At 48.7% G+C, this 15,835-nt stretch overlaps 1 protein-coding gene across 1 annotated transcript; it reads left to right on the top strand.

Moving 5' to 3' along the window:
• Positions 1-1,241: 1,241 nt before the first annotated feature.
• On the top strand, positions 1,242-7,006 carry LOC138750228 (glycogen synthase kinase-3 beta-like). Its single transcript, XM_069912351.1, has 4 exons — positions 1,242-1,330; positions 2,421-2,608; positions 3,198-3,278; positions 6,578-7,006. Exons 1-4 carry the CDS (start codon positions 1,327-1,329, stop codon positions 6,665-6,667), a joined length of 363 nt encoding a protein of 120 aa, XP_069768452.1. The 5' UTR covers positions 1,242-1,326; the 3' UTR covers positions 6,668-7,006.
• Positions 7,007-15,835: the final 8,829 nt, after the last annotated feature.

Here is a 15,835-nt window from a genome sequence, read left to right as displayed (position 1 = left end):
TCAAGTCTTCTCTCCACAAGTGGTTGCAAGTGTATCGATTAATCCGGCGAGTTTGTGTCTGTGTGTGTCTTTTACTCCTCGTGCGACTTCATTACGTGTTAATAAAAGACAACTGTGTTCAAATTCGCCACCCTTGGGAACCCTCGAATCAGTTTCACACACATAATAATTGGTGCAGTGAGCAGGGTCCTTCGAGTTCCGACTGAACACAGCTGCAGTGGAGATGCTTTGGATCAGGGCAGGAAATCTAGTGCAGGCAGGGAGAACAAGATCTGCGTGTGTACTGTCGAGAGTGCAGGGTTGGGGAGCTTGGCAAGCATGCTGGCGGACCACGGCAAACTGGTAGACTGGTCCAAGCTCCTGGATCCACATCTTGAGAAAATAGGTCACCACGTGTTGTCCCACTTCAAGAAGTCCGGGGTTCCCAAAATTTAAGGGGAATCAGAGGGTGCCTTTTGGCTGCCAGTGTTTCTCCTGAGAAACCAATGTGAGATCATAGAAAGGAAAGATTTGCAGAGGGCCCAGGAAAATAAGGAGATAAAGGTGTCCCAGCAGCGCTGCTGTGCACTGCAGGAGCCAGCACAGACACCCCCAACCTGAGCCACTGATGTCGAGATGAGAGGGACAGAGGTAGCCAACAGGCATGCCGATCAAGGTCAGACACTCCCCCCCCTACACCCCCAGTGAGTGAGTTTGTACTGGCCATGGAGCGATTAACCGAGGCCATTTGCCAGGATTCAGGCATTAAAGGTTTCAGAACAGGCCAGGAAGAGCATGAAATCAATTTATTTGCAGAAGTTGTTCTGATATATCTGACAGACCCGACACACTCATTGCCCAAGTTGTGCGACACGCTGCAGGACTATGGGGAGATCTCTGGGTATAAGTTCTTTTGGGATATGTGCAAAATCATGTCACTTAGGAAGAGGGATTAGAGCCAATGTCAAGAAAATAGTCAACAAATGTGGCGGCAAAATGGGATCAAATATCTAGGAGTTAGAATAGATAACGAGTAATTTAGACCAGCTGAATTATTCTCCCCTTGCTTGGGGAAATTGAGGAGGATTTAAATGGTTGGATGTCCCTGCCCATTACACTAGTGGTGTCACAGAGAGGGGAGGTGTCACAGAGGGGGGAGATGATGACACAGAGGGGGTGATAATGTCACTGCATGGGGCAGCCATAGCTGAGTCGTGCCATGGCACAGCAACACGAGAAAGATGCCTCTCCTGGAAGGGGATTCTGGCCTGCATGTCGGAGTAGGACGCTGTCTCATCCCAGGGACCCTCTGATCAACAGGGTTGTGTTTGGAAGCACCCTGCACCCATGGGTGAGATAAAGAGCCTGTTACAGGCTCCCCTACTGGGACAGAGCCTCCTCTGGCACCATCCTTCACCCAGTGTGGGCGGAGAGAATGGAGGCTGCAATTAATCTCTTCTCCCCATCCTGAGTGCAGGGCACTTTATGAGGCAGCTGGAGGGGACTGGGGAGGGGAGAACAATGGCATGTGAGGGGATACTGGGATGGGGTCTGTAGGAGTGGAGGGGAGAACGAAGGAACGGGGTTTCACCAGGGACTAATGTCAAGGGTGATTGGATCAAAGGTAAGGGACATAGGGTTGAGCTGGGGGGATGGGGTGCGAGGGGACGGAAGGCACTGGGGAAACCATGGGGGTGGTGTTGGGTGGGGGATGAGAGTGTGGTAGAGGAATCGGGGCAGGGGAGAGTGTGAGGTGTCTGAGGGAGAAGAGAAGTTGCGAGGGGGATGGAAGGTAGACCTTTCAACAGAAATGGGACAGAGCTTCCCCTCCACCTGGAATGGGATCTGTCCACTGAGAGACAGGACCGTCCCTTCCACCCTTGCATACACCCCCACACCCCCCCAACCGGGATAGGATTCTTTCCCCCAGTGGACCTGGATCAAGGTGCGAGAAAGTGTTTCTGCTGCGGCGGACCCAACAGAGTTGAGCGGTGAAGAGTGGGGCTCTCTCCGCACCACCTGTTCCCTCAGGCGACGAGGTCTCGCTTGCATCATGGAAGATCATGGTGTTGCTGAGCTTCTGGGAATGTGGAGGGCTTCTGCTAAACCTGTGGTAGGGTTCAGAGTGGTTCATCTCCCCGGGACGTGCTGAAGGTCAAGGATGACCCGATCCTCTCAAGGAGGGAGGGTTGTAGATAAAGTGAACGGCTGCGGAACTGGCCTCAGTCTGAGGAGAGTGATCAAAGAGGGACCTGGGGTGGCAATATTTCTACTGAGAGGCTGGAACGAACCACCAGAGGATCAATTCTGACATTTAGGTGATCCTTGGAAGGGAGTTAGAGGGAGGGGTAGAGACTAACTTGGACAGCAAGGCTGGGTTGGGATAAATGACCTGTTGTGTACCCTCTGGGTGTGTAAATGCTGCTGCTTCTGCCCAAGAGGACATGGCAATAAGGTCACAACAGAGGTGGCCACACTGGGTCATGGACCCAACGTCTCCAAGGTGGTGTCCTGCACAGATGTTAAAATCATCGACAGTGGATCTATCGGTGTGGTGTACCAGGCAAGGCTGGTGGACTCCGGAGAGCTGATTGCCATCAAGAAGATCTTGCAGGACAAGAGATTCAAGGTGAGGGGGAGGAGCAGTTGTGTGGAAATGGAAAACCCTGATATTTAACTTTAGGGCCTACAGCATGTTCACAGGCCCTTGCGACACATGAGCCCGTTTCACACAATTACACCCAATTGACAAACAACACCCCAAACACATTTTTGAAGGGTGGGTGGAAAGAGGAGCATCTGACAGAGACCAAGGCTGCCATGGGGTTTGGAAACAGAGAAAGTCACACAAAACCCACAACAGCACCCCCCTACACATAACCCCCCACCCCACACACACACACACACACACACACACACGCACCTGGCAAATATCAGAGATTTTCTGCAAATTCATTGTTTAGTAGAAGCTGGGAAAACAATCATAAAAACTGAAATGATACTTCATTGAACCCCCTGACGAATCCCCGCTCCAGCGACATGAAATGTTCCCCGCCACCCCGACTCTCGATGAGTCCCCCACTTCGGCCTCCCTAGGAGTTCCCCACCTCTGACCTCTTGACGAATCTCCTCCCCGCCTCCCCCCTCAACTTGGACAAGTTGCCCCTCAGGGCCCCGACCCATCGCCCAGCCTTGCTGATGTTCCTCTCTCACCATAGAACCGCAAACTGCAGATCGTGCGAAAGTTGGATCACACCATCATCGTCCCTCTTCTCAACTTCTATTCCTCTGTAGTCAAGGTAAGATCCACCTGCACCCACCCCACCCCTACTCTGATGCATATCATTTGCTGCTACCTTCCCCATTCCTTCAATGGATCTGTCTCGCTGCAGCCTCTCTGTTGCCTCCATCCTGCCCCTCTGACCAGTGCCGACTCCTTGACGCTGGCTGCCCTGCTCCTCACCCATTAACTCATGACCTCTTGCCATTTCAACTCCAGACAGCAGCAGCCAAGACCACAAGACAAGGTCGCCAAATTCGGCCACTCAGCCCCTCCAATCTGTTTCCCCAATTCATTTCATGAATGTATTTTCCCCCATAACTCACTTCCACAGAACCTTTTTGTGCTCTTCCATATCAACGCCTGCTCTGAATCTTCCCAACAACTCAGCCTCCACATGTTCGACCCCAGCCAACACCCGGCTGCAAACATTTCTCATCTCGAAACGTCAATGGTTTTCTCTCCTGGTGAATCCTTGCCTCACGAGGGAGGGCGGTCAGAGCTGCACATTTTTGCAGTCTCACCAGAAGCTGAATGATGGGGCAGCGGACGGGTCCACTACGGCCTGTTGACGCTCTGCTCGCTGAGCCCTTGGATTCATGCCATGATGTGTTGAGCACTGGGGGCATCAGGCCTACAGAGAGCAGGAGGGGCTGGCACTCCTATTGGGAGAGGTGCTGGGTGTTGGTGGGTAAATCCAAAAGAAAGAGGAGGCTTATTTGAATCTGGGTCTGACTATGTTCCCGAGACGGTTCATTGCATGGCCCAGCTCTTCAACAAAGCCAAGCAGCCCATTCCCATGATCTACATCAAGGTGGTTGTGGGTCTGGGTGGTCAACTTGTCCACTGGGGCAAGCTTGGATGGTGGGGTTGGAGGATATGGAGGAGTTTACTGGCTGAGTCTCGCTGGGGACTGGATATCGATGAAGGGTGCATGAGGGTCTCAATGGGTATTGGTGAGGAGAGAAAGGTTAGTGAGGGGAGAGGGGTGGAGAGGATGATGAGGATGGATGTTGATTGGCAGGGAGGGGCCCTTCACCCACCACCCCTTACCCGCAGGATCCAGACCCGGCCAGTGTGGAGGCAGAGTGGGTCATGTTATATAGTTGTGTTGCCAGATGTTCATGTACCAGCTGTAGCAGAGCCTGGCCAACATCCATCCTCAGGGGGTTTGCCATTGAGACATCAAGCCCCAGATGATGCTGGTAGATCCCGAGATGGCCTTCTTATTGCTCCTTTATTTCGGCAGGTAGATCCACCCGTGTCTGCCCGTTCACCACATCAACGCGGTCCTGATCCCTCTCCCCAACACGGCCTTGTCCCCTCCGCACCAGCTCTCACCCCTCCCCCACCAGCTCTCTACCCTCCTCCCTCTCCCAACTTGCCCCTTCCACAGCTTAATAACTAATTCTAAATAAGATTGTGGGGGGGCTTAGATGGAATGAACAGCCAGCAACTTTTCCTAAAGTGTCAGGTGCAAATCCCAGAGGGCATCCGCTTCAGGTGAGGGGAGATTTTTTTTATGCAGAGAGTTGTGAGAGCTTTGAATGCGTCACCGGAGAAAGTGGTAGTGGCTGGTAGAATAGGTACATTTAAAAGTCTCTGAGACGGGCATGTGGATGTAAGGGAACAGAATTTTTACATGATAGAGGAATTTGGGGATATGGCGAGAAGGCAGGTAGGTGGAGTTAGGTCATAAATTAGATCAGCCATGATCATATTGAATGGCGGAGCAGGCTCGATGGGCCATTTTTGTCCTACTCCTGTTCCCACTTCCTATGTTCCTGTGGGTGTGCTACAGGTAAAGGTTGTGGAGAACATTTACAAAGGTCAGTACAGCCTTTATGGGCCAAAGGGCCTGTATTGGGCAGCAATGCTTGATGTTCTAATGGATGCGGAAGCTCTGCGAAGGGGTAAGGGAGGGACTGGCCAGGAAGTCTGCAGATGCTGGGGCCGAGGGCAATGCCCAAACATGCTGGGGAAACTCATGGATAGTTTTGTGAGGAGCAGGTCCTGCCTCACGAGTCAAATTGAGTATTTTGAGGAGGTGTCAAAGGAAATCGATGAAGGTCTAGGTCTGTATGTGCTGCACGAGGATTTTAGTAAGGTGCTTAACAAGGTCCCCACAGTGGCCTCATTCAGAATGTCCAGAGGCATGGGATCCATGGAGCCTTGGCTGTTTGGATTCAGAATTGGCTTGTCTGCAGAAAACAGACGGTAGTAGTAGATGGATTAATGACTAGTGGATCTCCAAAGGGATCTGCTCTGGGACCCCTGCTCTTTGTGATTTTTATGAATGATGATGGGAGTGGAAGGGTGGGTACGTCAGGGGATGACACAGAGGTAGAAATATTGTAGACAGTGTAGAAGGTTGTCATAGGTCATCCAGTTTGCAGAGAAGTGACAGATGGAGTTCAATCCTGTCAATCAGATGTACTTAAATAAGCAACTGGTCCAGGTTTAATTCCAGAATAATTTTCAAGGGCACGAATAACAGTTATTCCAAAGAAGGTTGGAGACCCATGAAAAGAAGCTTCATATAGACCAATATCTTTATTGAATGCGGATTACAAGAATGTGCGGGCAGAGCACTTGGATAATGGCAGGATTATGAATAGTGTGCAGGACAGAGAAATATTTAGATCCTGCTCCATAAATCACTCAAGGTTGCTGTGCAAATTGAGAGGGAGTTTAAGATGGTGTATTGTGTGCTGGCCTTCAGGAGTCAGGGGATTGAGTCAAAAACCGAGAGGTAACGTTGCAGATGTATAAAATTCTAGTCATGCCACACTTGGAATATTGTGTGCATTCCTGGGGCGAGAATACCAGAGGACGTCTAAATAAGGTGAGCTGAGGGAACTTTAGGCAAGACGTGAGGGGTACATTTTATTCGCACAGAATGTAGTGGGTGGCTGGAATGCATTGCCGGGATAGTAGCGGAGGCTGGTCCAAAAAAGGCATTAAAAGGATTTTAATATGGACAGGAATTAAAGAAAAATGGAGGGTACTGGTGTGAGGGAGGGGAGGGTAACATTGTTGTGGGGTAGGTTCAGATGGATCCATCCATGATTGTCTAGCATCTTGCTGCCATATCGTGGAGAACCAGGGTGTTGCCTGATGGAGACACATTGCTCTGAGCTCTGCAGAGAGAGATCGTGGGTTTCGCCAATACACACTTCCTCAGTTAAAGCAGAGGAAGGGGAAAGGCTCCAGTGTTCAGGGGTAGGGGGGATGATGGGGGAAGAGTTGTGACCCTCCAAAGTCATTGTGATCAGGCCTCAGAGACAGTATCTCTATCACTCGTATTTCTCTTCCCAGGAGAAGGAGCGATCTCAGAGACAAGACACGAGTACAGAAGAACCTCGCATCCCAGCTGAACAGAGGACGGACAACATCATGATGGCCTGAATCCCTCCCCTTCTTCTCCCTCTGGCCCTGCCAACCCCATTCCCTGCCTTTTCCATGTCCCTTCACCCACTTCCCCTCTTCTCCTCTACCCCTCCTCCATCTCAACCCCCTCCCGCTTACCTTACCCTTCCCCTGCCTTCACCTATGCCCTAACCCCAGCCCTCCACCCTTCATCTCCTCCTTCCCCTCTCCCCTTCCCTTCCCCTTACCCCCTCCCCTTCCCCTCCCCCTTCCCCTCCCCTAACCCTCCCCCTTCCCCTCCCCTTCTCCTCCTCCCCTTCCCCTCCCCCTTCCCTTTCCCCTTCCTACCCCTAACCTAGGGGAAGGAGGGGGAGGGGAAGGGGGTAGGAGAAAGGGGGTAGTGGAAGGGGGTAAGGGTAGGGGTTGTGGTAAGGGGTAGGGTAGGGGGTAGTGGTAGGGGGTGCGGGTATGGGGCAGGGGTAGGAGGTAGTGTTCGGGGAAGTGGGTAGGTTGTAAGGGATAGGGTAGGGGTAGTGGTAGAGGGTGCGAGTATGGGGAAGGGGTAGGAGGTAGGGTTAGGGGAAGGGGGTAGGTTGTAAGGGATAGGGTAGGGGATAGTTGTAGGGGCTGTGGGTATGGGGAAGGGGTAGGAGGTAGGGTTAGGGGAAGGGGGTAGGTTGTAAGGGATAGGATAGGGGATAGTTGTAGGGGCTGTGGGTATGGGGAAGGGGTAGGAGGTAGGGTTAGGGGAAGGGGGTATTTGTAGGGGGTGCGGGTATGGGGGGGTAGGAGGTAGTGTTAGGGGAAGGGGGTAGTTTGCAAGGGATAGAGGTAGGGTTTAGTTTAGGGTTGGGGAAGTTGGGTACAGTTAGGGCTAGGGTTAGGAGCATTGTAGAGGTAGCATTAGGGTTAGTGTTAGGAGACATGGGGTAGGGCTATATCTTGGTTTATGGTTAGGTTTATAGTTTGGGGAAGTGGGCTTGTGTTAGGTATAGGGGAAGGGGGTAGGAGCAGGGGAGTAGAGGAGGAGTGAGGTTTGGGGTTAGGGGATGGTGGGTAGCATTAGGGTTGGGGTTAGGGGGCGGCATAGGCGTAGGGATAAAGTTAGGGTTAGTGGACGGGGTGGGGGTAGAGTTAGGGGACATGGAGTGGTGGTAGGGGGTATCGGTAGTGTTAAGGTGAGGTTTAGGATTTTGTTAGGGCTTAGGGTTAGGAGTAGGAGGAAGGGAAGGGGGAGGGGAATGGGGGAGGCGAGCAAGGGACGGGAATTGGGAAGGGAAGTGGGGAGGGGATGTGGGAGGGGAACGGGCAGTGGAAAGGGGAGGGGAACGGGGTAGAGGAAAGGGGAGTTGAACGGTGGACGGCATCCCTAGCCCCTCCCCTCCCCTTCCCTTCCCCCGCATTTCCCCTGCCTCTCCTCTCCTCCTTCCAGAAGAAGCTGGGCCTCTTTCCATCCAGAACCTCCCTGTGGTTTCAGAGCCTCCGTTTCAGGAAGTGCCTTCGATGCTTGCTGCTGGACAGACATCTTGTCTCTTGATTCATTCTGTACCGTTGATATTAAATTTAAAAATGATTGGTTTTTTTAAAGCTTGAACTCAAAAGGCTGGTCCAGTTAGACAAAACAGAAACAGGCCCTTCAGCCCCTCTCTCCTGCTAGCTGAGCTGTTGTAATCAGTCCATATTCCTCTCACCCTTTTCATTCTTAGCTCCCATCCAGCTCATGTTGCCTTGTCAATCGCACGGCCTGTGGGAAGAAGCTATTTCCCTCCCTGGTTGCTCTGCTTTTATTCCTCCATATCTCCTTCCTCATGGCAGGGGGACAAAGATGCTCTGTGCCGGATATCTATGAGTCTATTTACAGAGCCCATCCCCGCAAACAGTCAGGGGACCGTTGCCTTGAGGTGGCACCCATGTTGCCTCTCCCTCAGCACTCCCAGAACACTACTGCACCCTCCTTCCCTTCCTTTCCCAGGTCTCAGTAACCCGCTGACAATTCCAGTCAGCTGCCATGTCTATACCCTGCCCCACCTAAACCGATGGATCGACCAGCGCATTCTCCCCTCAAGAGTTCGAGGAATCCACTCTCTCGCAATGTCCTGCTATCGAATGCCCTGCATCCTCCTTCCCACTTGGTTCCTCCTGTTATCAGGCGCCTGGATGGACCCCACCCTTTTGAAACTACCCGTGTTCTCACTGATCTCTCTGCGCCTCTGACCTCCATCCAGGGGTCTTGGATTTCTTGTGGGGGTGGTGGAGAACAAAGCACCAACTTAAGGAGATGGGGAGCAGTACAAAGACCCCCAGGTCCAGGAGACAGGGAGAACCACAGAGATGCCCATCTCTGTCATTCGGGTAAAACCTGATTATCAGGTGCAATGTGCAAGGAACTTTCGGTCCTGCTGCACGTGGGCCAGGTTTGGCCCATCCCCACACCACCACCCTGTCAATTCCCAAAACAAATTTCCTTTTCATGTGGGGGTCCAAAATGGATAGAGTCTGGAGAAGGACCGTGTACATCGTCAATCAATGGGGACAAGGGTGTAACCAGCATGGCCATAATTGTGTGTGGCTGTGCTTGCAACCAAAGTGCAAGGGCACCAAATGCTGCTACGTGCTGAGGTTCTACCTGGCTCAGGTGTTGCGAAAGATTGTCCTGGCCCTGGTGCTGCACAATGTTCCAGTCAGCAGGACTTTGCCCCTTCACCTTCCTGGGAACGGTTTCATAGACAAACACATTTGACCACAAAGCCATCAGGCAGTGGTCAGCAGAGAATGTCTGACACAGAGACTCTAGGACTAGATGGGATACTGCTGGGTGGTCCACGGAGCAGAGTATCCAGAGACAGACATCCAGAACTGCTGGAAAACCAGAAACTCGGTGAAAGATGCCCTTCAGCTTGTCTCAAACCCACATGGGAGTAGCAAACACTAGAAGACATCTGTCTAAAGCAAAGGGAGGAAGATTTAGGGGAGATATCAGGGGTATTTTCTTTTACCCAGAGTTGTGGGTGTCAGGAATGCCTTGCCAGGAGTAGTGATGAAGACCAAAACATTAGGGGCATTTTAGGGGTTCTTAGTTACATTGAGGGGCTGAGACCAAGGAGGATATTCTCCAACAGCAGAGGGTGGCAGTAACCACAAGATGTCAAAGTGGTGGCAATGAAGCTAAACAGAGACCATCTAATGTGACTGTGCGCCTGGCTGCGGGAATTTGGACTTACTATATAAACCTTGCTAAGTGCTAGTTCAGGTTGGAAACGTTCGACTTCCTTGGGGGTCAAATCAACAGGCACGGAACTAAACCCTGCTTGAAAAGGTAGAGTTTGTTAAGTGCTTCCTCAAACCCCACATAATGAAGGGGCTGCAAGAATTCACTGGTACGATTAATTTTTATCACCGATTCATACCACTAGTCGCCGACATCATTTTTTTGTTTTTAAACTTTATTTAAGATTTTATAACATGAATAACATATAGAATTACATTAAAAAAATTAAGAACAAAATAATAAAATTACAATACAGTATCAGTAATCTAAATAAACTATACCCTCCCCAATAATTATTACACATTAATAACCCAACTCAAATTAGTCCAACCACCCTTCCCCCCCAAAATAAAGAGTGAAGAATTAATAGTTAATAATATATGTGAGAAAAAAACCCACTTACAAAAAAAACCATAACCGATTAAAATACTAACAAAAAGATATCAGACTTAAAAAACCTATTTAAATCAAACTTAAATGCATATATTTAACAAATGGAGTTAAGATGAAACATATATTTAACTCAAACTTAATATAAAAAATTAGTAAAATTAGTAACATTGTCTATCAAAAATTCTTAAACAATAATCAATTCTTTAAAAAAAATTGTAGCATGAGAAAAAAAAAGATGAAAAAAAAACTTTCTCTATAGAAATAAACCTTCACCAAATATCAACTAACTTCACATCTATCATCATATTAGTCACATAAACCGCCATCTTAAAACAAAATTCCAACCTCATTAAACATTATACAAATCAAATTTGGTACTCTTCCACCATTTTTCCCTTTTAATCTTGAATAATTATCCAATAAAAGCTCCAATACCACATTTAAATATCCCCAATCATTACGTTAAAATTCAGATATCCAAATAATAAAAACACATCTACAACGAAATCTATATCTTCAACAAATGGAGCATAAACCACAAACAAAATTGTACAATTGTACAATTCAATTTATAACTTTCATCATTATTCCCTTCGTTCTATAACTAAAATAGCCAAATAATATGCACCAAAATTACCACTCCTTTCACCTTAAAGTTAAAGAAAAAATATTGAAAAAACTTATCCATCCCATTCACATTTAAATTTCAAATATTCCTTATCTACTGAATAAACTTTACAAAAAAAGCCACATGAATTTTTAATTTTTTAAACAATCACATACTTTCTTATGCTTTTTTTATAAACACAAAAGGAAACCCTTAACTCTTTAATCTAATAATACAAAAAAAGGAAAAAAAAACAGGTAGGAGGTTAAAAATACCCCCTCCCGTCTAAACCGCGCAATGTGGTAACTCCCAAAAAAAATGGGTGTGAGATAACTCACACGTAGCAGATGACTTTCAGGAAATAGTGCCCATCCAGTTCTCTCCCCCAACTCTCACTTCATCTTAAATTAACATCATCATTATTTAATATTCCTTTTCTTAAAAAAAACATTAAAAAAAAAGAACAACTCTTCTTTTAATCAGCTCCAACTGCCGAGTCACCATTACAACCATTCCTTCTTGGAGCACGGCTCTTTTCTTCCATCTCTTGTCTCCTTAGAGATCGCGGCGGACTACGTCTCTGTTGAAACCGAGTAATTGGCAGCTCTTGAGCAAATGCTATAGCTTCCTTTGGAGAATCAAAAAACTTTGGTTGGCAACCATCTTGAAAAACCTTCAAAACAGCTGGATATCTAAAGGTTGCCTTATAACCTTTCTTCCACAACAACTCTTTAGCAGAATTGAATTCCCGTCATTGGAACATAACTTCTTGACTCAAATCCGCATAGAAGAAAACTCGATTATTTTGAATCATCAAGGGTGATTTTCTCTGTTGTGCATTTCTAATAGCCACTCGTAAAATTATTTCTTTGTCGTAATAATTCAAGCAACGAACCAAAACAGGTCTTGGACTTTGACCTGAAATAGGTCTTCTACGCAAGGCTCTGTGAGCACGTTCCAGTATTATACCTTCCGGGAAATGTTCTTTACCCAGTACCTGCGGAATCCATTCAGTAAAAAATTTTCTTGGGTCTGGTCCCTCCATTCCTTCCGGCAAACCAATAATCTTTATATTGTTCCGTCTGGATTGGTTTTCCAAATAATCAATCTTTTTCACCAAATTTTTATTTTGAGTTTGTAAGTCTTTGACCATTTTGGTCACATCTGAAACATGATCTCGTATTTCGTCTATATCTTCTTCACACGAATTAAATTTATCTCTCACTTCAAGCATAAAAGCTCCAAACTCAGCCATCTGTTGAGAATGTATTTTCACCACAGAGTATTAAACCTAGTACCAAGTTCAGTCATAATCTTGGATAATCCCTGCATTATATAAGATCATTTAGATTCAAGATTCACAAGAATCTTTTCAATTGGAAGAGATTCTGGCTCAACAGATTCCTGCTTCTTCTGCATAACCAAAGGGTCTTCTGTTGCTTCCTTCATTCTGGTTGCCTTCCTTGTAGTATAGCTGCGTGTGGAAACCCCAGCCACAGCCTCTCCAGCAATGACTGGAGGATGCTGGCCGGGGTTTTCCCCAGTCCATAATGTATTAATTTCTCCCAGTACATCAAGTTGTATAGGTTCTTTTATCTCAAAAGGTGCAGTTTGCAGTGCCACCGCTACAGTTGACAAATGCCTTTCCCCAGCTGGTACTTCAACTGATGTTACTACAAGTGGTTCATTCATAACATTGCCGTCAGATGCTACTGCACATGTGCGAACCTGAGTAACTCTTTGTTCTAAAGGCTGTTTGGCGCCCTCTTTAGAGGGCTCTACCGATGTAATATTGAACTCTACATCCGAAAGCTGTACCTTTCTCCTGCGATCCATTTCAGGCTGAGTCTCGATGTCTTTCCTGTAGGTAGGCTCCAAAACTTGAACTTATGGAAAATGTAGTTTTTTGATAATCTGTTGTCGTTTTTTTTTGCTCTTTTCCACCAATTGTACCATCATAAGTTAAATTAACAGCACTGAAGTTATCTAAACTTTTAAAGAATTTTAACGGGCATTTCTAGACAAAACATTAAGATAGAGTCAGGAGAGAACTGGAAGGCACGTCTGATCCTTACGCCATCTTGCCATGCCCCCGTGGCCCACATCATGCGGAGAAAGGTAAAGACATTACCTGGGACAATGAGGATTTGGAGGCGATCCAGAAGGCCAAGGACGCACTGGCCAACACAACCCTTGTGGTACACGCCAGGCCAGAGACACCCACCACTCTCACAGTAGATGCTTCCAGCACAGCAGTAGGGGGTGCACTGGAGCAATTCATCGAAGGGGAATGGCAGCCCCTGTCCTTCTTTAGCAGACACCTCTGGCCACCTGAACTCAAATACAGCGTCTTTGACTGAGAGCAATTGGTGCTGTACCTGGCAGTAAGGCACTTAAGGTATTTTTGGAAGGTAGACAATTCAGTGTCTTCATGGACCAGAAGCCATTAACTTTTGCCTTCCATAAAGTGTTGGACCTGTGGTCGGCCAAGCAGCAGCGACTCCTCTCATATGAGTCTGAGTTCACTACAGACATTCAACACATCGAGGGTGACGCACTGCCCCATCCCTGCAATCAAGTCTATCCAGGCCCTGACCCAGTGAATAGACTACTTAGCCCTCGGCAGGGGACACCAGGATGACCCTGAGATCCTTGCAAGCAAGACAGCAATGTCCAGGCTCAGGCTGGAGGATGTTAACATCGACCCTGGTAAGTAGACGCTCCTCTGCGACATTCCAATGGCAAACCCCGCCTCATCGTGCCGACAGCATGGAGATGGCAGTTTTATGATGAGGTGCACAACCTGACGCACCCGGCCATCAGTACTGTCAAAATGGTGGTCAATAGGTTGGTCTTGCTGAGCCTCCAGAAACAGGTTGTCAGTGGGCCAAGGCCTGCACACTCTGCCAGATGACCAAAATGCAGACATACGTGAAGGCACCACCCCAGACATTCGAGCCAGCACCACATAGGTTCAGCCACATCTACAATGACATTGTGGGGTCACTTCCGGCTTCCCGCGGGATGAGTTACCTTCTCACCATGATTGCCTGCTCCATGAGGTTCCCCGAGGCGGTCCAGCTGGCTGACACAACCACTTGTGTCCTCCATTAAATTGGAAGCGGTAATAAATATAAAGGAAAGGTTGATAATAAATAGTCTCCCTTGCAGTTGGGGTACAATGTATTTCTTGAGATCAGAGGAATCCTGGAGTAAAGACAAAGTGATCCTGTGTTTCCCAAGGATTTGATTGAGTTGTTGGGGTAGTTGTAAGTGGAAGGGCCGAAAGGTCTCCTGCTCCTTCCACTGCCTTTGTTTTCTGTCTTTCGATGCTGATTGGGTTCACCTGTGTGTTCGCTCGCTCGCACGCTGATTGGTTGCTTCAGTTGCGCGAGCCAATGGGTTGATTTGGTGAGGCCGCTATTGGATTGGACGCTGAACTCGGGTTGGATTGATGGGCGGGTTCGCGGGCTGATTGGCTCTTGCTGTGAGGAGGCGGGACGTTGGCGGCGGCGTCGTCTGCTCGGGGTCCGTCGCCGCGGGCCTGAAGGGAAGAAGTTGGCGGCGGCGCCGGGACCTTCCTCAGCCGCGCGGTCCAGGGAAAGCGGGCGACCTGCAGCCCGCCGGGTCCCACCCGGGAGTGGCCGGTACCGGCGGGGTCTTTGGGTGGAGCCGAGGCGTTGGTGCAGGGGGCGGGGAGGGGAGGGAGATGAGGGAGAGGGAGGGGGTTGGGAGGGGCGGGGCAAGTTGGGGAGGGGGAGGGGCCAGGCAGGGGTAAGGGGGAGGGTGAAGGGGGAGTTGGAGGGCGTGGGGAAGAGGGCAGGGGAGGAGGGCAGGGGGAGGAGGGCAGGGGGAGGAGGGCAGGGGGAGGAGGGCAGGGGGCGAAGGGCAGGGGGCGAAGGGCAGGGGGGACAGGGCAGTGGGGGCAGGGGGGGCAGGGCCGTGGGAGGGAACCGCCTGTTTTCCCCAGGTACCCGTCCCCTCTCTGTGTGTGTTGGCTTCCTCCTGCCCTCCACCCCCACAATTTAATGGTCCCATTTCTGACCTTCTCTTCCTCATCTTTCCTTGATGAAGGGACAAACCCACAACGTGTTTGATGTCTCTCTCTCTTTGCTCTATGTCTGTTTGACCTGCTTACTCTCTCTAACCCTGTGGCTTTACCCCCTCATCTTTCGCTGGTTGAACCCAATGGAGCTGGAAGAGCTCAATTTGTGAAGGGTTGTATCTGGAATTGAGTCGTTTGACACCATGTTGATTTCTTTAAATTGTGGCAAAAGCAACTGAAGGATTTCAAAACCTCGTCATCGGTCCTCTTTCAAACTCGTCTGAATTTCTTGGATGAAAAATCATTGCTTTGAAACTTACTCTGTGAGAGATTATTTTCCTCTCTTGCAGGGAGGTTTCAGAATCTGTTCCACATGATGAATCTGTTGTCTTTTCAAAGAGACAGTGGAGTGGCTATTTTCTTCCACCAAGATTTCATCAACTCAGTCAAGGGCTGAACTAAGTCTCCATTTAAAAATGGTTATGTTGCAATTGCAAGATTACTTTGGCTTTATTTATCAAAAGTGGCCATTTCCACGGTCTCAACGAGGCTGCTCTCTTGATCTCAAAGAGACGGTTAGAAATGGTCTTCCTCCTTCAAAATCCACTTGTTACTCCTGGTGAAAGGAGAAGACGATGTAACTGTACCTTCTCTGACGACTGTATCTTCAATCCTCTCTTCCCCACAGCATGGACAACTTCTTCTGCCTCTCATTTGTAATGTTTCTCCAGAATGGCTCATCCCATGACACGTGCCGTCATTTCTGCCTTTGAAGTCCATTCAGCCTCTTCAAAAGTATGAATCATGAGCCAATGGACTCCAGCCTTGAATCAAGAACTCGCTTATTCGAACAGCTGCCATCTCTCAGCACTCTATTGACTTAGTTTCAATTTT

The sequence above is a fragment of the Narcine bancroftii genome, unplaced genomic scaffold, assembly GCF_036971445.1.
Source record: "Narcine bancroftii isolate sNarBan1 unplaced genomic scaffold, sNarBan1.hap1 Scaffold_108, whole genome shotgun sequence".
Taxonomy (NCBI): domain Eukaryota; kingdom Metazoa; phylum Chordata; class Chondrichthyes; order Torpediniformes; family Narcinidae; genus Narcine; species Narcine bancroftii.
The sequence above is the reverse complement of the archived record's forward strand: the minus strand, read 5'-3'. Positions and strand labels throughout refer to the sequence as shown.